We start from the raw sequence: 25257 nt of genomic DNA, 5'->3' as shown, positions 1-25257 counted from the left end.
ATATATATATATACACTTCCCAAATGTGGTTCAGCGCCCTTTACTCAATTGATAGTCCATACGTCATTTCTCCAAGATAACAATTTATTAAAATCTTCAAAGTTTGATTGACCGTCTGGCCGTACAACAGAATCCCAACGCGTTTCGTCCTAAGACTTCATCAGGGGATTGTATACAGTCTACAATAAACAATATTTTAAAACATAAGTATGACATATGGATATGTGATCTAATGATTAAAAATACTTGTAGAAGAGAAAACAGAGAAAAACTGAAAAAAGGGAAGAAGTGGTGACGGTGGTTTGAAAGAAACAAAGAAGATGAATTCGCCCATAGTGGGTTGTCCTTAATTAAAAAGAATATTCAGTGATTGAAAGGATAAACAACATACCCGAATATTAAATTTCTTATTGAAACGACTAGGAGATGCGATGTCGGTGAACAATTATTACACCTATACAAAAACATATACATATTGATCTCAATATTATGTGAATATATTTTAAATAATTTTTGAGTTCTGTATAAAGAAAAGAGACCCACTGACGGACCGTACATACCAAAAAGAATATATGATATGTCTCCTGTCCTTCTCTTGTAAGCCCTATGAGGCTAACCTATGAGAGTGAAGGTGAATTTATAGTGAAATTATTTAATGTGATATTCTAAGATGAAGTGGGAATAATTTAAGAGCATGTATCTATTATAGTGAAGTAACTATTCTAAAACACTCAATAGATAATACAATATACACAAAAACAATTTAGTTAAATAATTTAACATCGAGACAAAAATTATCTGCTACAAGTGAAGTGGAACAATTAAAAAATAATAACCTACCAATTGCACTGGTAGAGATTAGTTTGTTCTGAAAAGAGCTCGGCCTGTTACAGTCTAAACAATAAAAAATACAGTATGGTATAGTATACCCATATTTATATACATAATAAGCAGGATTAAAAAGGTAAAAAAATAAAAAATAAAAAACATATACAAATCATTGGTCCATATAAGAAACTGTACAGACAAATCATAATTTAGTCTAACACACATCATTTTAGTGTATATTCTCACCTCTCTCAGGGACCTCTATCTCTTGCAAGGAAGGATAGTAGAATGAATGAATGTATTGCCTGATCCCTTTATATAGGGGAAGTAGGAGTGACCTCATTTCCTTGTGTGACCTGATAGGTCTATTATTTTTTTTTTTTTTTTTTTTTTTTCTCTGTCAATGCTACTGGGCTATAAAACTCTAGTTGCTCTGTTTAAGAATAAAGTGTTGTTTGGGCAGGCACTGTGGCACAGTGCTAATGCCTGTGCCTGGGAAGCAGGGCGTCACAGGTTCGAGACCCACCTTGTCCCTGTTAAGTTTTACTCTATATACATTTTTTTTTTTTTTTTTTTTTTTTTATATAAAAAATAAATAATAAGTACATTTGAAAAATTATAGATAAATATGTAGTGTAAAAAGAATATAGTGTAATTTAAACTTATATTAACTTTAAAAAACCCATTGAGTGCCGCTGTTTGTGTATACTTCTATACCTCCTGGCTATATATATATAGTACTCTACTGATTTATACAATAATATCACCAGCCAAATATTACCTATTAATTTATACACCAAAATGATGCCGTAAGACTTTACATCAATATTGCAACAATGTTTATCTTATGCTATTACAATGAAAAGTGGGAATCATACAGGGTTAACCACTTGACTTATACTATATACATAATTTATCCCTTATATCTTATAATTAGATTTCATATGTATGAATACATTATTGGGCCAAATGTAGAATATAACTAAAAAAGTCTCCTAATGATGCACTACGTCACCTCACCTATCCTTATTATTATAAAATATAAACTGAACCAAAAAATCTTTATAGGAAGGGGGTGATCTCTATCGTTTCATTTAATCCTTTGGGTACCTGGCAGTCTAAAGCAAAAATCCAAAAAGCCTCTCGTCTGGCCAAAGTTAGATCTCTATCTCCCCCTCTTGGGTCTGTTTTAACATGTTCCAGAGCTAAGAAGTTTAAGTCTTTGATATTGGAATTGTGCTCCTTCTGAAAATGACGTGGGACACTGTGATTTTGTATCTTATTTTTTATGTTACGTAGATGTTCTTGTATACGCATTTTTAGGCTCCTTTTTGTTCTTCCCACATAGATCATATTACAAGTGCATTTCAACATATACACTATATATGTAGACTCACAGGTCAGAATGTCATTACATTGTGGTAGTTTTTCGAAGTTGGTGTTTAGCCATTTATAATCTTTTCGTTCTACATGTTTGCAACAGATGCAATGGTTGCATGGATATAACCCTGATCGCTTCCCTAAGAGTTGCTGTGTAGGGGGGACAATTCTCTCCTTCTGTGATTTTAATTTGCTCGGGGCCAGCATATTCTTCAAAGTATTGGCCCTCCTAAAGACTACTGGTGGTTTTTTTGGTAGATGGGGGCCTAGGATAGGATCTTTTAATAACAAATGCCAATTGGTATCCAAAACCTTCCGTATGCTTTGGTGCTCCTGGTTAAACTTGGTTATGAAGGGTTTCGAGTTGAGGAAGATGGAATTGTCCTTCTTTATCTTTTCCTGTAGCAGTGGTGCTCTTGGTAGTTCTGCTGCTCTAACTTGATCTTGTCCTAACTGGACACTCTCATATCCCTTCTCCAGGAATTTCTCTTTCAATTGGGAGGATTGCTCCCAGTAGTTGTCCAGTGAATTACAGTTTTTCCGTATGCGCACGAATTGGGAGAAAGGGACAGCTGTTTTCCACTTCTTCTGATGACAGCTATTCATAGGAATGAAACTATTGGCGTCCGTGGGCTTAAAGAAAGTTCTGGAGGAAATATTCCCTTCCTTCTCTGCTCTTACTATTAAGTCCAAATATTCAATCTCTTCCTCATTTTGTTTATAGGTGAACTTTAAGTTGTATTCATTCTTCTGTAATTCCTCCATGAACTTTTCTATACTCTCCGCATCGCCATTCCAGATCATAATTAAATCATCAATGTACCGTTTATAATACACTATATTTGGAAATTTGTAGCCGATATCCTGGTACAGATGTTGTGTCTCCCAATCGTTCATGTAAATGTTTGCATACGATGGGGCAAATTTAGTCCCCATCGCGGTTCCACACTGTTGTACATAGAAGGTGTCGTTGAACTCAAAATAATTGTGGTTCAATATGAACCTAATGCCTTCCAGGATGAACTTACTTTCATCTTCTGAGATGTCTTCATCCTTTCCCAAGACTTTTTCTGCTGCATTTACACCCTTCTCATGTGGTATACAAGTGTAAAGCGACTGGACATCGATGGTGACCCATCTGTAGGAGGGGTTCCATCCCATTCCTTCTATTTCTCGTAACAATTGTGTCGAATCCTTTAGATGTGACCTTTGACATTTCACATATTTTTGGAGTTTTAAGTCCAAAAAGTGTGATAGGTTTGAAGAAAGGGAGTTTACTCCCGCAACAATTGGTCTCCCTGGTGGACTTTCTCTTTTCTTGTGCACCTTTGGGAGGTGATAGAACACAGGAATTTTGGGTTTTGCTGTATACATATACAGAAACTCTTCTTTACAGATTATGTTCCTGGCATTAGCTTCCTTCAACAGGGTCAGGAGTTGGTTATTATACAGTACTGTAGGATCTGAGTCTAATTTAGTGTATGTCCTTTCATCGTCTATAAGCCTGTAAGCTTCCTCCAAATATTTAGATTTATCTTGGATGACAACCGCTCCTCCTTTATCCGCCATCCTAATGACCACCTCGTTGTCCTTTTTTAGTTGTTTTAGTGCGTTTTGTTCTTGGGGATCCAAGTTTGATCTATATGAATTTTTAGGTTTTATCTTCCTAAAGTCATCGCGTACAGATTCATAGAACAATTCTATGTGGCTTCCTCTGGACTCAATAGGATAATATTTAGAGGGAGGGGCTACAATTGGTTTCTTTAGAGTCAAATTATCTTGATTGGTGTTAGGAGGGTTTTTTAAGAAGTGTCTTTTTAGTGTTAAACCTCTAACATATTTGTTGAGGTCCACGAATAAATCAAATTTTTCCAGATGTTGATTTGGAGCGAACTTTAATCCTTTATTCAGTAGTGCTGCTTCGTGCTCAGAAAGGTTCTTCTGGGAAATATTGATGTAGTTGCTTCCGTTCTCTCTTTCTGTGATTGGCTGTTTCTTTTTTTCTTGTTGGGAGAATTTTCTCCCTCCTCTGCAGCCTCTTCTCTTAGGAATCGTTTTGTACCTTGAGGAGAATCTAATCTCACTTGTAATTGTTCTTTCTCCTGTATGCTCCTGAAGCCTACTTTTCTTCGATCCCCTAAAAAAGAAGAAGAGGAAGGATGTCCTTGATTAGGTGAGGGTGACCTATACTGCCTATGGCGAGGTTGTTGATAATCCCTATTATAGGGGGGGGAATAGTTTCCACTGGATACATTTCTTCTTCCTCTGTAATTGGGGGATTGTTTGCGGTGATAATTCCTTGAGTGGGAATAATACCTTTCATTTCTATAGACTGGCTTAGGGTGGTTAGGACAAGATCAAGTTAGAGCAGCAGAACTACCAAGAGCACCACTGCTACAGGAAAAGATAAAGAAGGACAATTCCATCTTCCTCAACTCGAAACCCTTCATAACCAAGTTTAACCAGGAGCACCAAAGCATACGGAAGGTTTTGGATACCAATTGGCATTTGTTATTAAAAGATCCTATCCTAGGCCCCCATCTACCAAAAAAACCACCAGTAGTCTTTAGGAGGGCCAATACTTTGAAGAATATGCTGGCCCCGAGCAAATTAAAATCACAGAAGGAGAGAATTGTCCCCCCTACACAGCAACTCTTAGGGAAGCGATCAGGGTTATATCCATGCAACCATTGCATCTGTTGCAAACATGTAGAACGAAAAGATTATAAATGGCTAAACACCAACTTCGAAAAACTACCACAATGTAATGACATTCTGACCTGTGAGTCTACATATATAGTGTATATGTTGAAATGCACTTGTAATATGATCTATGTGGGAAGAACAAAAAGGAGCCTAAAAATGCGTATACAAGAACATCTACGTAACATAAAAAATAAGATACAAAATCACAGTGTCCCACGTCATTTTCAGAAGGAGCACAATTCCAATATCAAAGACTTAAACTTCTTAGCTCTGGAACATGTTAAAACAGACCCAAGAGGGGGAGATAGAGATCTAACTTTGGCCAGACGAGAGGCTTTTTGGATTTTTGCTTTAGACTGCCAGGTACCCAAAGGATTAAATGAAACGATAGAGATCACCCCCTTCCTATAAAGATTTTTTGGTTCAGTTTATATTTTATAATAATAAGGATAGGTGAGGTGACGTAGTGCATCATTAGGAGACTTTTTTAGTTATATTCTACATTTGGCCCAATAATGTATTCATACATATGAAATCTAATTATAAGATATAAGGGATAAATTATGTATATAGTATAAGTCAAGTGGTTAACCCTGTATGATTCCCACTTTTCATTGTAATAGCATAAGATAAACATTGTTGCAATATTGATGTAAAGTCTTACGGCATCATTTTGGTGTATAAATTAATAGGTAATATTTGGCTGGTGATATTATTGTATAAATCAGTAGAGTACTATATATATATAGCCAGGAGGTATAGAAGTATACACAAACAGCGGCACTCAATGGGTTTTTTAAAGTTAATATAAGTTTAAATTACACTATATTCTTTTTACACTACATATTTATCTATAATTTTTCAAATGTACTTATTATTTATTTTTTATATAAAAAAAAAAAAAAAAAAAAAATGTATATAGAGTAAAACTTAACAGGGACAGGGTGGGTCTCGAACCTGTGACGCCCTGCTTCCCAGGCACAGGCATTAGCACTGTGCCACAGTGCCTGCCCAAACAACACTTTATTCTTAAACAGAGCAACTAGAGTTTTATAGCCCAGTAGCATTGACAGAGAAAAAAAAAAAAAAAAAAATAATAGACCTATCAGGTCACACAAGGAAATGAGGTCACTCCTACTTCCCCTATATAAAGGGATCAGGCAATACATTCATTCATTCTACTATCCTTCCTTGCAAGAGATAGAGGTCCCTGAGAGAGGTGAGAATATACACTAAAATGATGTGTGTTAGACTAAATTATGATTTGTCTGTACAGTTTCTTATATGGACCAATGATTTGTATATGTTTTTTATTTTTTATTTTTTTACCTTTTTAATCCTGCTTATTATGTATATAAATATGGGTATACTATACCATACTGTATTTTTTATTGTTTAGACTGTAACAGGCCGAGCTCTTTTCAGAACAAACTAATCTCTACCAGTGCAATTGGTAGGTTATTATTTTTTAATTGTTCCACTTCACTTGTAGCAGATAATTTTTGTCTCGATGTTAAATTATTTAACTAAATTGTTTTTGTGTATATTGTATTATCTATTGAGTGTTTTAGAATAGTTACTTCACTATAATAGATACATGCTCTTAAATTATTCCCACTTCATCTTAGAATATCACATTAAATAATTTCACTATAAATTCACCTTCACTCTCATAGGTTAGCCTCATAGGGCTTACAAGAGAAGGACAGGAGACATATCATATATTCTTTTTGGTATGTACGGTCCGTCAGTGGGTCTCTTTTCTTTATACAGAACTCAAAAATTATTTAAAATATATTCACATAATATTGAGATCAATATGTATATGTTTTTGTATAGGTGTAATAATTGTTCACCGACATCGCATCTCCTAGTCGTTTCAATAAGAAATTTAATATTCGGGTATGTTGTTTATCCTTTCAATCACTGAATATTCTTTTTAATTAAGGACAACCCACTATGGGCGAATTCATCTTCTTTGTTTCTTTCAAACCACCGTCACCACTTCTTCCCTTTTTTCAGTTTTTCTCTGTTTTCTCTTCTACAAGTATTTTTAATCATTAGATCACATATCCATATGTCATACTTATGTTTTAAAATATTGTTTATTGTAGACTGTATACAATCCCCTGATGAAGTCTTAGGACGAAACGCGTTGGGATTCTGTTGTACGGCCAGACGGTCAATCAAACTTTGAAGATTTTAATAAATTGTTATCTTGGAGAAATGACGTATGGACTATCAATTGAGTAAAGGGCGCTGAACCACATTTGGGAAGTGTATGTTGTATGTAAGTTACCCGGCCCTCGGGTAACATTGTGGTATAGCAGCCTCAGTATATATTGTTAAAAGAAAGTTCTTCTGTTTTATATTGTTAAGCGCGTCGTGGAGTATTGTGTTATATATATATATATATATATATATAAATATATATATATATACAGTCCAAAGTCCCACAGAGTAGGACAATAACGCCACTCAAAGGGATTTTCAGCGTGAAAAAACTGTATTAGAATACAGACATGTAGTACAAACAACGGGTAACGTTTCGGGGGACAAACCCCTTCCCCAGACCCTCCTACAGCCTCTGAGGACGGAGTTTTTCCCATGAAACGTTTCCCACGTACTTGGGTTGCCTTTCCATCACATAGTTACATAGTTACATAGTAGGTAAGGCTGAAAAAGACTTGCGTCCATCTAGTTCAACCTGGTATAGATATCCATTGCTGATTTGGTAGGTTCTGGTATTTTACAGACTAATTATATTTCTTATTTGTACCCATGGATGTTTTTCTCCAGTAAATGTTTGTCCAACTTTGCCTTGAACGCATCACGAATGGGAAAATCATAGCAAGCATATTCAGATGGCACTCCCAAGATTTTTCAAGGCTGAACGGCGGAAGCATAAGCAAGAAGAATAAGTCAAAAACACGGCTTGTGTATCAATGTTTCGGGCGTCTTGATAAAGGGCTCATGCTCGAAACGTTGATACACAAGCCGTGTTTTTGACTTATTCTTCTTGCTTATGCTGCCGCCGTTCAGCCTTGATAAATCTTGGGAGTGCCATCTGAATATGCTTGCTATGATTTTCCCATTCGTGATGCGTATTAAGTTATTTCTGTCAAAACCCCATTTCCACAGGCTGTGACCTGGTAACACTATATACCACACATGTGGAGTCCTAATAATTAAACAGCCCATTTCCTTTTGCAAATAAATGTTACATAGAACATGACACATTTATTCGACAGAGATCAGATTGCTCTGAGGCTGCTCTTTCTGAACCCTTTCAAACAGGGGAGAATACAGTGCCACTCTTGAGTAGCAACATTTTGCAACATCGCTTAAAATCAACATTATCCTAGGAAATGACCTCACAAGTTTCTTGTGTATCTATTATGTTACACATTGTGGCTAAACCTTCTCTAGATTGATAACTGATACTCAGATTTACTCAATTGAGAACTGTCAATTAGTACCATTAATAGGGCAACAGAATAGGTGCCACAACGTCATTACCAATATTATGAGTTTGTGTTTTGTGTGTCTTTATGTTATCATAAGCTGTGAACACACGCTTAGATCTTTCCCTGTTTTCGATTCGATTTTGCTTATAGAAGCAAAATTGAATCCACATCGAACGGTTTTTAGGACACTTTCGATCTGCATTCGATGCGCGCTCCCGTTTTCTCAAAATCGAATAGAAAAATCTACTGTGCAGCCAAGGAAATCTCAAATTCGATCCAGTAAATCAAATGAGTACATTGTGCCTACATTGTGAAATCAAAATCAAATCGAATGCAACAGTACAGATCTAATGCCAAATCGAATGGGATGATCTAATAGAAAATCGAATCTACTGTAACATCAAATCTAAAGCAAATCTAAGCGTGTGTACAGGGCTTTTGATTTGCTTTAGATTCGATGCTAGATTTGATTTTCTATTAGATCTGGCATGAGATCTGTACTTTTACATTCGATTCAATATCAATTTCACAGTGTACACAGTGTACACATTCGATTTACTGGATTGTATTCGATATATCCTTGGCTGCACAGTCTATTTTTCTTTTCGATATAGAGAAAACGGGGGCGCGCATCGAATCGAATGAAGGTCAAAAGTGTCCTAAAAAACATTCTATTTTGATTAGGTTTCGATTAGATTTTGCTTCTACTGTATAAGCAAAATCAAATTGAAAACAGGTAAAAATCAAAGCGTGTGTACCCAGCTTTATAGTGATATGGAACTACCGTTTCATTTTTAACATGATTTAATAAACATAGCAGTTTTATTTGGGATCAACACTATTGAGTTATCTGTGTGGACAACCTCATTTTACTGAACTCTTGCACAGGGCCGCCAGGGGATTAGGCCGATAATATCGGCCCCTGAGCAGGAGTCACACAGAGAGATGCCAGGGCCAAGCTTAAGGGGATTCACTGTGAATGTCCGACCTCTTGGCATCCCTGTTATTGCAAACTTTCCCAATGTGAAAGGATGCCCTTGCTGTCAATCTGCACTGTTGGCTGGGATGGCAATTCAGTGGCCCCAAGTAGTGGAACTGTTAGCCTTCGCCAGTGTATAATGGGGCCACATTGTGGTACCTTAGGGTTTTAAATCCAGTTGCAAATATGGCTTTTGCTACAACACTGTAGTAAAATCCTTATATGGCACCTTGCATTTACACATCAGAAGTTATTGGCAGAAAATAATGCTTAAGAGAATGCAGACTAATGCTTTTCATGGCCATAAACAGGCTGCACCAATGTCTCCAGGCTGTGGGATCTTATTGCATACTGCAGGGCCGAAACTAGGGTTTCCGGCGCCCGGGGCAAGGCAGTCTTTTGGTGCCCCCCCCAGCGATGCTGCTGCGCGCCGGAGGCGCGCCGAAATTTTTCGAGGGGCGTGGCCTAATTTGGGGGCGTGGCCTATAATCGCTGCTCTCCCGCGAGGCCACGCCCCCATTTTGCCGCTATGGGGGCATGACCCAGAGGCTCTGTGAGCCTCTAGCCATGCCCCCAGCCCCCTGGCTGCGGGAATAGACGCTGTGCGCATGCGCACAGCGTTTATTCCCCGCTGCTTAGTTAGCAGCTGACAGGGGGGACCGACCAACTGACGCCGAAGACCCCCCCCCTCCCCGCACAGTCCTCTCACCGCTCACTCTGGGTTACTCAACTCTGCAGCCGCATCTTCGTCCGTCTCCTATTAGCGCTGCGGCGGGAAGCGCTGATGACTTCAAAAAGACTTGCCGGACGCTGATTGGCTGAATTCAGCCAATCAGCGTCCGGCAAGTCTTTTCGAAGTCATCAGAGCTTCCTCCTGCAGCCGCGCTAGTAGGAGATGGACCGACTCCGTCCGGTGTATGTGTACGCTGTAGTGTAGCGGCGGGCATGTTTGCCCGCCGCTACACTACAGCGTCCACATACACCGGACCTCACAGCGCCCCTCACCTCCAGCGCCCGGTGCGCGTGACCCCCCAGCCCCCCCCTAGTTACGGCCCTGCATACTGTAATTGTTTGCTGCCTGACAGAGACAGTGCACAGCCATAGGTGCTGATTCTGTGGGTGCTCAAGGGCCCGAGCACCCACAGGAATTAATGAGCACCCACGTGCCCCTAACTCCAGAGTCCCAATGCCGGGCCACTGTATTTGCTTGTTGAGCCTTTCAACAGGCTTGAGCACCCCCCAGCAAAAACATAAATCGGCACCTCTGTGCACAGCCGTTCATAAATACAGCTTCTTCTACTGAGCAGCACCAACTCCACTTGCTACTGCAGTTGGTCAGCCTATTACTGTGTCATCATTGCCATTTCAAGGGCCGGGCAAAAATTGTATGGAGCATTTCTGTGTGGGGCATAATATAGTGTCATGTAAATAACTGGGGTATTATGGTGTCAGGGTAATAACTACAAAGTCACATCCTTTGTATTAAGGCCACTCTCCTGCAGCAAGGCCACACCCCCTTTTATGCACACAAATGTTCAGTTTTAAAAGTCCACAGGAATCACTGGAAGACAAATTGTCTAGAAACGACCTTGTTTGCCATGAACCGCTGGCCTGGGCAGCATCAAAAGTAGTCTCTACTAAGGCAACATCACTTAGGAGATCTTTGCAAATTCCAAGAAAATTGATATTCAGTACTTCTTTGTCCATCTACCTGCATATATTTCACCAGATCAACTCACTTTTGGAAAGGTACTAGTTTCTATCCTTTTTTATACCTTTTTGTAGCCATCTTTCATTTCAAAATAATTTTTTTTTTTGCCAAATATTCTGTTGAAAATATGAAAAAAATCGATAGGAATACAGTAGCATATACAATCAGTGCTTGTTTCAACTATACGCATGCTCCCAGAAACATATTTAAAGAATTTTATCACTGTCAAGTCACCCGTACACATATATTGGGCCTTATTCTAGTTCACTCTTTCTGACAAAATTCTTCTAAGATGGACAAAACCATGTGCACTGCAGGTGGGGCAGATGTGACTTGTGCAGAGAGAATTAGATTTGGGTGGGGTTTTATCTCAAAGTGAGATCTATATTGCAGTGCAAAAATAAAGCTGTCTGTATTATCCCTGCACAGAAACAAAATACCTCACCCAAATCTAATTCGCTCTGCACATTTTACATCTGCCCCCCTGCAGTGCACATGGTTTTGTCCATCTAAGAAGGATTTTGACAGAAAGAGTGAACTAGAATAAGGCCCATTGTGTGTGAGTCTAATGTAGGGTACACACCAGAACGACCATGATCGTGAGATGATAGTGAAACAATCGTAAGATTGTAGCATGATCTGTTGGAGCACACAATCTGCACATGATCTGCACACGATCCATTTTACAACCCCTCAAGTTTGTATGCTTGGGTACAATCTTATTCTGGTGTATGGGGACCTTTAGATCTATTTGTTAATAGTAGAAGGAGAACTTTTATGATTGACCTTTTACTATGATGTCATTGTCTTCGGCCACATGACTCATTCAGCCTATCAGTTTTTAATTAGGAACTGCTGATTGTTAATTGGCTTATCAACATCTCTCTCTGAGGATCAGTACCCTGGCTGTACAGCATTCATGCAGTCACTGAGGATATTGGCAGGTTTGACTGCATGTTCAGTTGACAAAAGTTATCGTTAATGACCATCAGGAGTGCGCCACATTGGCAATATACATGGTATCATTCATAATATCGTTATTGTGCACATCGTTAATGCAAATCTCATAGCTGAAATCCCTATATATTGTAGCTTGCAGGGCCCTCCAACCTCTATGTCTGTCTGTTTGACCCAGTTTGTTCTTTCAGAGTTGTCATCAGTTGTCATCTGCTGCGCTATATAAGAAACTGTAATTTCAAACCTGTCATTGTTTTTTTGTAACTACATTTTATCTGCTTATCATTTTAAAAGTACTGGAGATAGGTGTTCACTACTTTGCAGCATAGCAGGCATGGGTTTTTGTCTACTAAATTACATCAGTTTTTCAGAGATTGAGTCATATCACCAGTATTCCTCATACAAAATAGAGAGATTTATCAAAGCTTGGATGAAGGGGTCTGGACAGTGATTTTACTCTAATCACTCTAATTTGCTAGAGCTGCTCAGGAGTCCTTGCTAAATACTATCCTTATTCCCCCTTGTAGGAACCCCTGACAGGAGAGACAGCAGCATGTGATCATTCACAGGGTCTTCTTATCTGTGCTGGTGTGCACTGACCAATAGCGCATTGCTGCTGCTTGTAAACTGTGACTTAATGGGTAGACACCTACAGATGTATCTGTCCAATCTGGCTGTGGCAAAACAAATCAATGTTTTTGAGCAAATAACAATAGATTGTTTGCTTTCAAACATTGGAACACAGACAATGGTCATTCAGACCAATTGGATGAATCCATTTAATTTAACAAATTTACCCAAATAATAGTTTTTGTCTCTTTTCCAGCATTTGGAAGCAAATGATTGACTGTTATTTGTTCCCATATACTGGTAGATATTTTTTCCCACCAGACGGATTGGATAAATCTTGAGGTGTGTACCCATCTTTATGCAACTTCTGGGTGCATCCAACTCCTGAGGTGGTAGCTAATTCATGGCCCCCAACAAAAAATAATTGCCAGTATATATTTGCCTTATTCATTATAGCATAATGTGCTAGTTTTGTAACGATTTTCTTTCAGCCTTTTAATAATTGTAGAGCAGACATATGATATTTATCATATGGTGGTATTCATTAGACAAATGATTTCAAAGGACCCAGGAAGGTATTTCTCGCTGGGGATCATTTTTATTTAAAAGGAATGATAAATAAAACCCAAGCTTTCATATCACATGTCTGATCTCTTACTTTTAAACTTTAAACAAAGGCTTCATTTTATTTCTAACAAGCAAACACAAAGTGAAGAAACGACTAATGCCTTTTTGAAGCGAAAGTGCTGAAACAGGTGTTTCGGTTAATATAAACCTGAACTTTAATCAAGAGATATGAGATTCAACCAGCAGATGCTCCCGACACAGGCTGCCTGGGTGCTCCTGGGTTTTCCTGTTAGACAGCTTTGTAGAGTAGTCACCTGAGGAACATCAAAGCTTACGTATGCTCCTAAATTCCCTCCTCATTAACACAAAGAAAAATAAAACGAGAATAAACATACACAGAAATAACTTCATTACAGCTCAATAAAGCTTTATAGAAACAATGGTGGTAATACATTCAATGCAAATCACAGAACTGAACATCATGTACAAATAGATATCGGAGCTCTGGGGTAACTCAGACCAGATCGCACAGCCGCAAATGCGCGACTTATTATGTTTACAGCCCATAGTACGCATGCGCAAGGCTGTCCTGCGATGAAATCATGCTACTTTTTAAAATTACTGGCCATCCGCAAGGTGATTGAGGGAGTAGGCATCTCGGGGCGGTAACTGGCTCTTTAGTGGGAGTGCAAACAAAAACGTTAGGTGTACCAAAAAAAAATGTGACAGGGAAAATGCAGGCATGCCCAAGTGTTCTAGGGGAGAATGTCAGCAACAGGCCGGATATGCCGGTTTTCATTGCAGCCACAGAGTAAGTCTGTGAGCCTGCAAAGACTGCTGCCCGGTGGAAAAATCATTTGATGGTGAGCGGCTTACCAAGGGTTTCAAAGATATTCACATGGCTGCGAAGTCTGCGCATGGTGTACACATTCATTGCAGTGATCACATTCAAGTTGGGATTTCACTCTAGCGGGGCGGCATCTACCTGATCACTGGCAGATGCCACAGCCGTGTGAACAGGTCTGAATTACTCCCCTTAACAGATCAGCTGATCAAAGCCTATCAGCATCATGAGGATCCGCTTTTTCAGGAGTGCACCATAGAAATGGTCAGTAATAGCCCCTGCAGACTAAACGGTGGCTTGGGGTGTCAGCACCTGTGTTATGCAGATTCTTTTTTATATTTGAAAAAAGATCCAAACTTTAAAGTTAGGTAATGGAGCATACCTTTACAAATAACAAAAAAAAGTATATAATTAAACAATAATGCCTAAAGAAAGCTTAAAAGAAACAACTTTTAATTGCATATAGACCTCATTGAAGAATGATATACTGTACAAGAATTTTATACAATTAATAATATTTTTTTTTTAAATAAACAAATTGGACTTTGCACCACCATACATGATATTGGAGAAACATAGAAACATAGAATTTGACGGCAGATAAGAACCATTTGGCCCATCTAGTCTGCCCCTTTTTTTACCCCTTCGGTAAACTCAACCCTGTGATGCATGCTGGGATGCCAGGAGGATTCAGACGAAGCGGCATAAAATAAAATTGTCATTCCACTGTGGGGACCAGTAACATCTTGCAATTAAGTCAACTACATCATGTAGGGCTGCACATCATGGAGGCTCGAACTACTGCATATATTAACAATAATGAGAGACCTGTCATGAACAATGAGTACAATCAAGTTTCCACAACAGACAAAATCGAGAACCATTGAAGCACTTGTCTTCTCCGCATCACATTTCGGGCCAGATGCACTAAGCTTCAAAAAGTGATCCATCATGTTACAGGCTGGTTTTGAAAAATGGGAGTTAGGAGCTGATTGGCTGGTTGTTTATCACTCTCCACTTTATCACTTTTTGAAGCTTAGTGCATCTGACCTCTAATGAGATAAACTCATATTATATTTACAAAAACACTTGTCCTTTTCATTTTTTATCATTTATATCTATACAGAGTCTTGCACTCATAGTATTGGAGAGCCATCTGCAGGACTGCATTTCTTATATGTGTATTTGTCAACACTCAATAATGCATATCTTTATAAAAGACAGAGTTAATAAAGAGTCACAGAGTCTACTGCGCAGGTGCAGGTCACGTGGCACGGTGGCCATTTTGGTTGCAATTTTTAAAACGGATGACATGACTGTTATGTTGATAACTGGTAACTAGTACAATATATAATACGCACACACTAACTGCAGTCAACTTGTTGTTCCTATTTGTCTAATGCAAATATTAACCCCGGGGAAGGACTGCTAGCTTGCTTTTGGTTTTGTTGTAGTTTATCAAACAAATATAAAACTCTTTCTTCTTCTCTTCTTCCATAGAACAAAGCTGATATCTTTCGGCACAGGCGTTGAGCATAAGCTTCCATGAATATTACAGCAAACAGAATACAATAGAGTACTGCAATCCCAGCTGTGATGGAGCTGTCAGGAGGACTTGTAGGATGCCTACAGTATGCTGAAGAAAAAGTTATGTTCAGCGGGAACTCTTTAGTATGTAACGCATCATGAAATGGCACGAATGGATAGTTCACCTGTATAAAGAAAACAAAGTATATACATTATCTCTTTCCAAAATAAAAATACACATATGCCATAAACAGGGGGAAAGGTTGTCAGTTTTTCCATTATTTTATTGAATAAGTACATTTGCAAACTTGCAGCACTTTTACAAGACACTTTGGTAGGCAGAAAGTATAATCACAGTTACATTCTAACAACAATAATAATATTTTTATTTATATATCTTTTCTCCCTCTGAACAAACAGTCAAAGGCCCTTATACTGGTTCACTCGCAAATGCAAATTCCTTCTCAAATGGAAAAAAAACATGTGCCTGCCGGTGGGGAAAATGTAACAAGTGCAGAGAGAGTTAGATTTGGGTGTTATTTTATTTCTGTGCAGGGAAAAGACTGCTTTATTTTTACACTGCAATATAGATCTCACTTTTAAGTAAAACCACACCCGAGTCTAATTCTCTCTGTACAAGTTACATCTGCCCCACCTGCAGTGCACATGGTTTTGTCCATTTGAGAAGGAATTTGACTTTATGAGTGAACCAGAATAAGGGCCAAAGTCCAAAACTACATAGAAATAATTAAGAACAATAAAACCTAGAGAACACAACAGGCATAACTGCAGTACTTGGTGCTGACAGTTTAGGTAATAACATCCATGGGTTGCCCATTTCACCCATAAAATGTACCAGATGAGGCAGCCATCTTGGGTGGTTATGCTATATCTACCATAACATGGTAGATGGACCATGTTATGGTCGACCACCCTTAGTCGATCCTATTGAGTTAGACGGCTGAGATAGTTGGTGGGCTGCTAGAGTGGCTAGTTAGATTATTTGGTGCAGAATGTCACAGGGGTCCCCGGGGACACTGTATATGAACACAGTGTCCCCCTTGCTACGGTCGGCACACTATTTCATTCTAACTTTATGTCCACTTGGATAATAAAGAATGATTGAAGTGGACCTGCATCAAAAATCCTGAAAAACTTCTGTCAACCATGGGCCCTAGCGACCAGCGACTATCTTTAGCTGTCTACAGTAAGTCAGCAGGGCCGACTAACAGTGGTGGACCATAACATGGTCGATTTACACGTGGTTGACCCGGCATCCGGATACCATTGAGCGCACTACTTGAAAAAAATGACACAGAATCCGTTGTGCAGCCTGATAATGCAAGGAGTAGTGTCCCACCATAACCATCAGGTCTATGTATTTTTTATTCAGTCGAGCACGAGCGCACCAAGAGCGTTATTCTGGTTGATTTCTTCGCTTACACATTTGCACGCAGCCACGCGATCGGTCCGCACATACACACAGGGAGCAAAGGCAAGCAGATAAGGCCGGCAAACCTGTTCATTTGGATCCACACACAAAGGGGAGTGGCGTGCTAATGTACGTACTCTAGCGTGTTCAAACGGATCTTAGCCTGTACGATCGGACAGGCTCTGCTGGTGTTTAACACGCCACAGCACAAATCCGCTCGGAAGTAATGTTCGTAAATTACCCAAAGTGTATGTCGTTTATTGCATTCCATTAACTAACTGCCTTCCCCAATTACACTTCTAATTAACACTTATTACATGTGTCTTTCTTGTGTTCTGAATGTGCCACTTTCCTAAGTACCACTCAGAGTTGACACATGTCGACTTATTGTAATTGTGTGTACTATTGTCCTAACATGACAGCTATTGTCCTAACATGACAGGCACACTTGTGCGTTAAGGTTGGAGGTTCAGAAATGGCACATAATAGCAGTTAAGAATACTTCTGCATTTGTGGGTTAAACAATGAAAGACATAAGAGATATGAATGCAGACAAGTGTAAAAGTTACAACTGCAAATGTGTGGTTCCCATGTGGCTGGCTTGCAGTTAGCTAATTGGGTAATGAGAGAAAATTAAATACTGCATGGGTGACTATTGTGTGCAGGTGGAAGACTGTTAGCTATTGTGCGTGTTGATTGCCCGAGCAAATTTGTGGGCCCGCTAAGGCGGCTGGCCTGCAAGGCGTGATACTTTCTTTGGTACTTGTGTATTATCACGGCGCCCACTAAGCTATTTGCTTAGTGGGCTGTTCTGCGTAGGCAAATCGCATTGCATTGCATGGGCCATTGTAAGTGCCATGCGATGCAATCCGATTTTCCTATGTAATGCATTTAGTGCTCTTTTATTTATAATGTATAGGGTGTACAACACCATTAGGTATACAATAATGACATACATTGAGGTTTCAGGCACCCCCCACTATCCACGCTATCCCGAAGCATGGCGAGCGGCTTCGGAATGCGTCCTACGACCTTTTCATACCCCTACTATCCACATTGGTGTGGAGTTGATTTTATATAGTGTGGCAAGAGCAGAGAGCCACTGAGCCCGAAGCGTGGAGAGCGGACGCGGAATACATGTAAAGTAATCCGCGTCCCCTCGCAGGGCTCACTGCGCTCACCACGCTTCGAGCTCGGTGGCTTGCTGAGCTCGCCATGCTCGCCACGCTATATAAAATCAACTCCACACCGACGTGGATAGTAGGTATATGAAAAGGACAGAGGACGCTTTCCGCCGCCGCTCGCCACGCTTCAGGGTGGTGTGGATATACACCCTATATATGCGGGAGGTGTGATGTGATACCCTGGGGCTAAGAGAGCAGTGAATAAATTACATAGGAAAATCGGATCGCATCACATGGCCGTTACAATGGCCCATGCGATGCAATGCGATTTTCCTACGGTGCCGTACATAAGAAACTTGGGCGCCGTGATAATTACCAAGTACCCTTGCTTTTTTCGAGCGAGTGAATTTCAGCAGAAAACAGTCTGAGCTCTTGCTCACTCGAGTGAGGCCGCCGCCCAGCACTTGTTGTATACGCCCCGGTTGCCACCCAGTTTTGAAACCACGCACTTTTGCCGAGCGTGCTCGGCAGCGTATTTCTTTTCTTGTTCACTGGGTCACGAGCATGCACGGGTGACAGAACCTGCACATGGGCACTCCAAACTAATTTGTATCCGAGCCAGTCAATCAGAACAAGGGCTCAAGTGTGGCAGTCATGTTCAGGGCACTACAAAGGTTATACTGTGGGGGTAAGTCATACAAGGACACTAGGCACTGGGGTGGAGTTATGCTAGCATAGCAAACAAACGGAAGTACATGGGGCAAAAAAAACATGGTACAAAACAGTAAACAGCAAATTCAGTCATAATCAGATGTCCTCTCCACCAGGGCAGTTCTGGGGGGACCGGTGACAGAAGCAATGTGAGGCACTGATGGTGAGGGGGATGGACGACATGGCCTTGGTGCTTTTCTCCAAGTTAACTAGCTGTTCCACTGAAATAGCAGAATATATTAGTACAGTTATATATCATTCATTCATACTCACCACTTTAACCAAAATCCATTTAGTTCCCATACTGTAGTACTGTTTTTGCTCCTTTACTTTTATTGAAAGGCATATGCCATAAGCAGTAATGTAGTTTTTTGTTTTTTTTTGTCATTGGTGTCACTAGGGGAGTGCGGGGGTTGCAGACTGTACACACCCAAGCGTCACACACTGAAGAGCACTGCAGCCAAGGCACACTCCGGGGGCAGTCTTGTATATCCTGAATCCGCGCAGTGACAAAATGGGGGTTCAGGCATCAAGACCACAACCCAAGCTTCAAAGCCATTCTACCTTTTCACTACATATGACTTCATCATAAGGACTAAAGTTACTCCCAAAACTGATGTTGTAACAGGTAGTGATGCTACTTGTCCCCTGCAGAGGCAGAACTCTGGGAGGCAATGGAGTCATCTGCCGCCGGGCTCCTGCTCCCAAGGGGGCACCTCTCCTCCACTGTGAGTTTGAATCAGTTAATTAAAAGCCGTTGATATCGCTTCTGTGGCTGACTCCGCCTCCTTACAGGACCATAGACGTCACACTCTTTATTCTAAACATAATATCCATAACATACATACATAAATTTATCTAAGGTGGTGTGTGTGTGTGTTTGGGAGGGGCACCAATATTTATATTGCCTCTGGGTAACTGGGACGAACTTACGCCACTGGTCCCCTCTGTATAGTGTTGGCAGCGCTTCCCCCTGTCACACTCACCATCATGTGAAGAAATCACATAGCTGCATTTTACAATAAACCATCCTTAGTGGAAGATACCAGAGTGTCACTGGATTGTTGCAAAGCCATACCCCCAAACAGTCCAATCAGCTCCTACCTGACATTTTTCAAACCCACCCTGTAATGTAATAGGTAAGAGCTGATTGGCTGGCTGTTTATCACTCTCCATTTATATATATATATATATATATATATATATATATATATATATATATATATATATATATAAACGTAGTGAAAAACGGCGTCACTCCAGAGGACTTTTAAATCTTTTTATAGGTGCAGATAATATCAATATACATGCGACATCGCTGCTAGTGCAGTCGACGTTTCAATGTCATATAGACATTTTCCTCAAGACACGATGTGCATGAACAAGTACAACAGAGCAAATGAAATGACAGTGTATATATAACTTACATATCCAGCAGCGTCCGTCCGGCTGCCGGGTGCACGCCTTCCAGCCCACAGCGTGGGGATGAATCAGCATGCGTGACGTATGCTTCCTGTCCCCGTTGCCGGGAGACACACTAAACAAACGCCCCCAGCAGCCGGACGTCATCCTGTGGATGACAACAAATACAAAAACATGAATGAAACAACCGTGTAGCGGTGATTACATAACTATAATTGACCGCTCAATAATCAAAGCGCTGACACTGAGATGCAGACAGCGCTGAAGACTGCACGGGCACAACATATTACTAAAGATGAATAGAAAACACGCTATGGATCAGAATAAAACACTCCAATTGAACCTCTCATTCAGTCCCAGAGGTTTACATGTGTTCAATTTGTAAATCCAACGGGATTCAAGTTTGAGCAAAGCTCCGTCCCGATCCCCACCACGTCTGAATGGTGGCACATGATCAATTAGTATAAATTGTAAGTCCTTGACAGTGTGACCCGCCTCCAGAAAATGCCGGGCGACCGGCTGATCCGCACATTTATTTTTGATGGCATTATTAATAGAAGATCTATGTAGCGCCATCCGATCCCTTATATTACGGATGGTCTTGCCAACGTAATATAGCTTGCACGGGCAGAATGACAAATAAATAACGTGGGTTGTTGTACACGTAAGAACGTGTTTAATCTGGAACTTGATATTATTAACCGGATGATTAAACGTGGTGCATGTAACCAGATTTTTGCACGTTGTGCAACTCAAACAACGATAGCATCCCGGTTTTTTGGTGAGAAAATTAGATACTGCCACGTTATTTATTTGTCATTCTGCCCGTGCAAGCTATATTATGTTGGCAAGACCATCCGTAATATAAGGGATCGGATGGCGCTACATAGATCTTCTATTAATAATGCCATCAAAAATAAATGTGCGGGTCAGCCGGTCGCCCGGCATTTTCTGGAGGCGGGTCACACTGTCAAGGACTTACAATTTATACTAATTGATCATGTGCCACCATTCAGACGTGGTGGGGATCGGGACGGAGCTTTGCTCAAACTTGAATCCCGTTGGATTTACAAATTGAACACATGTAAACCTCTGGGACTGAATGAGAGGTTCAATTGGAGTGTTTTATTCTGATCCATAGCGTGTTTTCTATTCATCTTTAGTAATATGTTGTGCCCGTGCAGTCTTCAGCGCTGTCTGCATCTCAGTGTCAGCGCTTTGATTATTGAGCGGTCAATTATAGTTATGTAATCACCGCTACACGGTTGTTTCATTCATGTTTTTGTATTTGTTGTCATCCACAGGATGACGTCCGGCTGCTGGGGGCGTTTGTTTAGTGTGTCTCCCGGCAACGGGGACAGGAAGCACACGTCACGCATGCTGATTCATCCCCACGCAGTGGGCTGGAAGGCGTGCACCCGGCAGCCGGACGGACGCTGCTGGATATGTAAGTTATATATACACTGTCATTTCATTTGCTCTGTTGTACTTGTTCATGCACACCGTGTCTTGAGGAAAATGTCTATATGACATTGAAACGTCGACTGCACTAGCAGCGATGTCGCATGTATATTGATATTATCTGCACCTATAAAAAGATTTAAAAGTCCTCTGGAGTGACGCCGTTTTTCACTACGTTTGCATATTCTGTGGATGGCACCCGGGGCAGCTGATTGAAAGTTATTGGGAGTGCCGGCTTTAAACCTAATATATATATATATATATCCGGCCCATGCACTCTCTAATGGTTAGGCAGACCAATGTGGCATCACGGATGGTGTAATGGTTAGCATTACTGCCTCACAGCGCTGAGGTTACGGGTTTGATTCCCACCATGGCCCTAACTGTGCGGAGTTTGTATATTCTCCCCGTGTTTACGTGGGTTTACTCTGGGTACTCCGGTTTCCTCCCACAATCCAAAAATATACTGGTAGGTCAATTGGCTTTCAACAAAAATTAACCCTGTTAATGTCTGTGTGCGTGTACATGTGGTAGGGAATATAGATTGTAATCTCCACTGGGGCAGGGACTGATGTGAATGTTCAACTATACTCTGTAAAGCACTGCAGAATATGTATGCGCTATATAAGAAACTGTTAATAAATAAATAAATGTGGCTCCTGGCGAGACCTCCTAACCCTGCTTTCCCTGGTAGGCCTATCATGCCCCAGTCCAGTACTGGATACATAAATCAGTAATATGAGAGTAAGTATAGGCTACAGATCTTGCATTGTTGTGATATCAATCATAAATTAGGAGGATAGTCCTGGAGCAGAGCACTTTCTCACTTCAAGAATGGGTCATGGTGGGAGAGGTTTGTAAAGGCATGAACATAAGCAATTAACATTGTGAGAGGATCCAGGTGGGCTCCAGCATTGGCTAAAGAAATTATGAGAAAAACACAAAGGAGGGATGTATTAATCGAGTGAGAGAAAATATCAACCAATCATCTTCTATGTGTCATGTTACAGACAGTGGCATAACTATAGCCCCGCAGACCCCACTGGCGGGGAGGCACTGAGTAAGTGTGGGCGCCGGTCTGTGGGGCTATGGTTACGCCGCAGCCCCATCTGTTGCCGGGACTCGCCTATTACTTGTGTGTGCGGTCCCGGCTCTCTGTCTCCTCCTATAGTGCTAATGAAAACCGACCCTACCTAAATGGCTGCCCCAATACAGCAGACAGTTTTTCAGGGATGCTAGAGGAGGCGGCGGCTGCCGTGGGGGGACGCATATTTCCTAGTTACGCCACTGGTTACAGGCTATTTTTGAAATATGGCTGTTTAAGGTGCGTACACACGGGGGCGATTTAGGGCAATATCTCGGGAAATATGGTCGCTGAGCGACCATATTGCCCGCAATGGGAGTGTGCTCCGGCGATATATCGCCGGGTGCGCGCTCCCGTTTTTGCCCCTGTGGTGATCGCTGGTCGCAGGAACATGCTCCTGCGACCAGCTGATTACCACTGCAGGGCTCCCCCCGGCAGTTTCTTTTACATCAGCGACCATCTCTGGTCGCTGATGTAAAGGAGAAACTGAGCAATATATTGCTCAGCCATATATTGCTCAGCCATATATGGCTGAGCAATATATCTCCCCCGTGTGTACACAGCATTAGAGATGATTGCTTGGTACTTTGGCCAGATGCACTAAGATTCAAAAGTGATAAAATGGACAGTGATAAAAAGCCAGCCAATCAGCTCCTAACTTCCATGTCACAGACTGTGTTTGAAAAATGTGATGTAGGAGCTAATTGGTTGGTTGTTTATCACTATCCATTTTATCACTTTTGAAGTTTAATGTTTCTGGCCCTTTATCTCTCTAAAATGTGTATCTTTAAAGTTTGACACATCACCACCTAGACTGGTAATCTAGTGAATGGTAAATGCTGCAATGACTTCATAGGTAAAAGTATTAGTACAGGACTTTAACTAATAATAATCTATCCTCAAATAGTTACATTGCATAGCTAAGGGTGGGGTTATAAACTTGATGAAAATCTTCAATGAAGTAAACATTCCACTTTCTAATGACATACTAAAAGCACCACATACACTTACCCGTACATGTGTATCATACGTCACATAAAAAATGACTTCCAGAGCTGGCAGATCATCCACCCATTTTCCGACTAACACAGAAAACTGAAAGACAATGTGGTCTGTGGTTATAATTAGCACAGTGAGCACTGCAAACAGGAAAACAATCACCAGGCGAAACAGGCTGGCTCCCAGCTCTCTTCTTGACAGCTTAAATCCAGTTGACTTTATTAACTTCGTAGAGGAACTATTTGCCAAATTGGCCAAGTCTGTAATATTATTGTTCTGAGCCAGCTGCTCCAGTTGTTTTGTTATGTACTTGTTGTCAAATCTAATATCCGTTAAATAATTTCTCAAGTACCATGCTCCATTAGAGATCATATACAAGACAAAACACCCAGCCACAACCCTATTGGCTACTAACATGATGTCCTTAAAAAGTAATTCCACTGTTTCAAAGTCATTCTTCATCTTGTTTGCAAATTCTAAAATTTGATTAGAAACTAGAGAATTATCTACATTAGCCAGAACGTCCACCTTCTTAGAATCATGGATCGAAAATTTCACAATATTGTTGACAATGTTACTCAGTTCATTTGTAACATTTTTAAATGTGTACATTGATTTTAAAACCATTTCTGAGGTGTGTTGGGAAATGCATCTAAACATCTGAAAAATTGACCTGAGGTTTTTCAAAATATTCGGAATTATGTTGAAAGCCATAATCATGAAGCAGGTTGACATCAGTAGCCGGCGTCCTTGTTTGGTACCCAGTGTAGGGATGATTATGGTTAGAACGCAGCGAATTGGGTGCACAAGGACAAGAATACCGCATATAAGGATGGCAGAAGTTGTAGATAACACGGTTGCTGTATATGAATTATATTGTAAGGAATGAAACATCCATAAATACAGAAATAATCCAACCAAAAATGAAGTAATGAAGCACAAAAGAAACAGCAAAATGGTTTGCTTCGAATCTCTGGGAACTGGGGTGGAATATGCAGACAGGAGCTCCAACAGCAGGTTACCAGCTTTTGGACACACAACACTTTGAATGTAAATCCAACTTGAAGTTCTGTATAAAAAAAAAATCAGACACTAGACACAGATATACAGGTAGATGATGTATATCAAATTAATGATTTACAAATTAAATGTGGTGACATTGTTTGACATGAATACACACATCTGCACTGAATTTATCTTCAGACAATTTCTAAATATATAAATTCACTTCCCTGGGGATACAGATGTGTGACTAATGTTTCTTATTGGATTGAGACCTTATTGTTGATTTGAAATCATGCTGGATTATTACTACAGTTACTATCTTCAGTATATGATCACATGGATGGCTGTATGCATTTAAGCCCCTAAAAATGGCTACTCTATGATGATACCTTAATACTACACATTAGTCTGATTAAATCTGTTAATCCATACACATGGATTTGACCATACCAATGGAGAATTCTTTTGACTAAACACATTGGC

At 40.3% G+C, this 25257-nt stretch overlaps 1 protein-coding gene across 1 annotated transcript; it reads right to left on the bottom strand.

The window, feature by feature from the left end:
• Positions 1-13290: 13290 nt before the first annotated feature.
• OCSTAMP (osteoclast stimulatory transmembrane protein) lies at positions 13291-24797 on the bottom strand. The gene is made up of 2 exons (XM_083145438.1): positions 23782-24797; positions 13291-15721 (listed from the first exon to the last, which is right to left on the bottom strand). The coding sequence occupies exons 1-2, from the start codon at positions 24661-24663 to the stop codon at positions 15398-15400; spliced, it is 1206 nt and encodes a 401-aa protein (XP_083001564.1). The 5' UTR covers positions 24664-24797; the 3' UTR covers positions 13291-15397.
• Between the last annotated feature and the right edge of the window lie 460 nt (positions 24798-25257).

This window comes from Crinia signifera, chromosome 6, assembly GCF_055691185.1.
Source record: "Crinia signifera chromosome 6, ASM5569118v1, whole genome shotgun sequence".
Lineage (NCBI taxonomy): Eukaryota > Metazoa > Chordata > Amphibia > Anura > Myobatrachidae > Crinia > Crinia signifera.
Note: the sequence above shows the minus strand (reverse complement) of the source record. Positions and strands in the feature narration are given on the sequence as shown.

What these genes read in the sequence shown, in the direction of transcription:
- OCSTAMP (XM_083145438.1), bottom strand. Translation starts at nt 24,663, where the DNA reads ATGTTTCATTCCTTACAATATAATTCATATACAGCAACCGTGTTATCT. An exon ending in CGTATGATACACATGTACGG is followed by an intron (nt 15,722 to 23,781) that starts GTAAGTGTATGT and finishes TTCTTTATACAG; the next exon opens with GTGAACTATCCATTCGTGCC.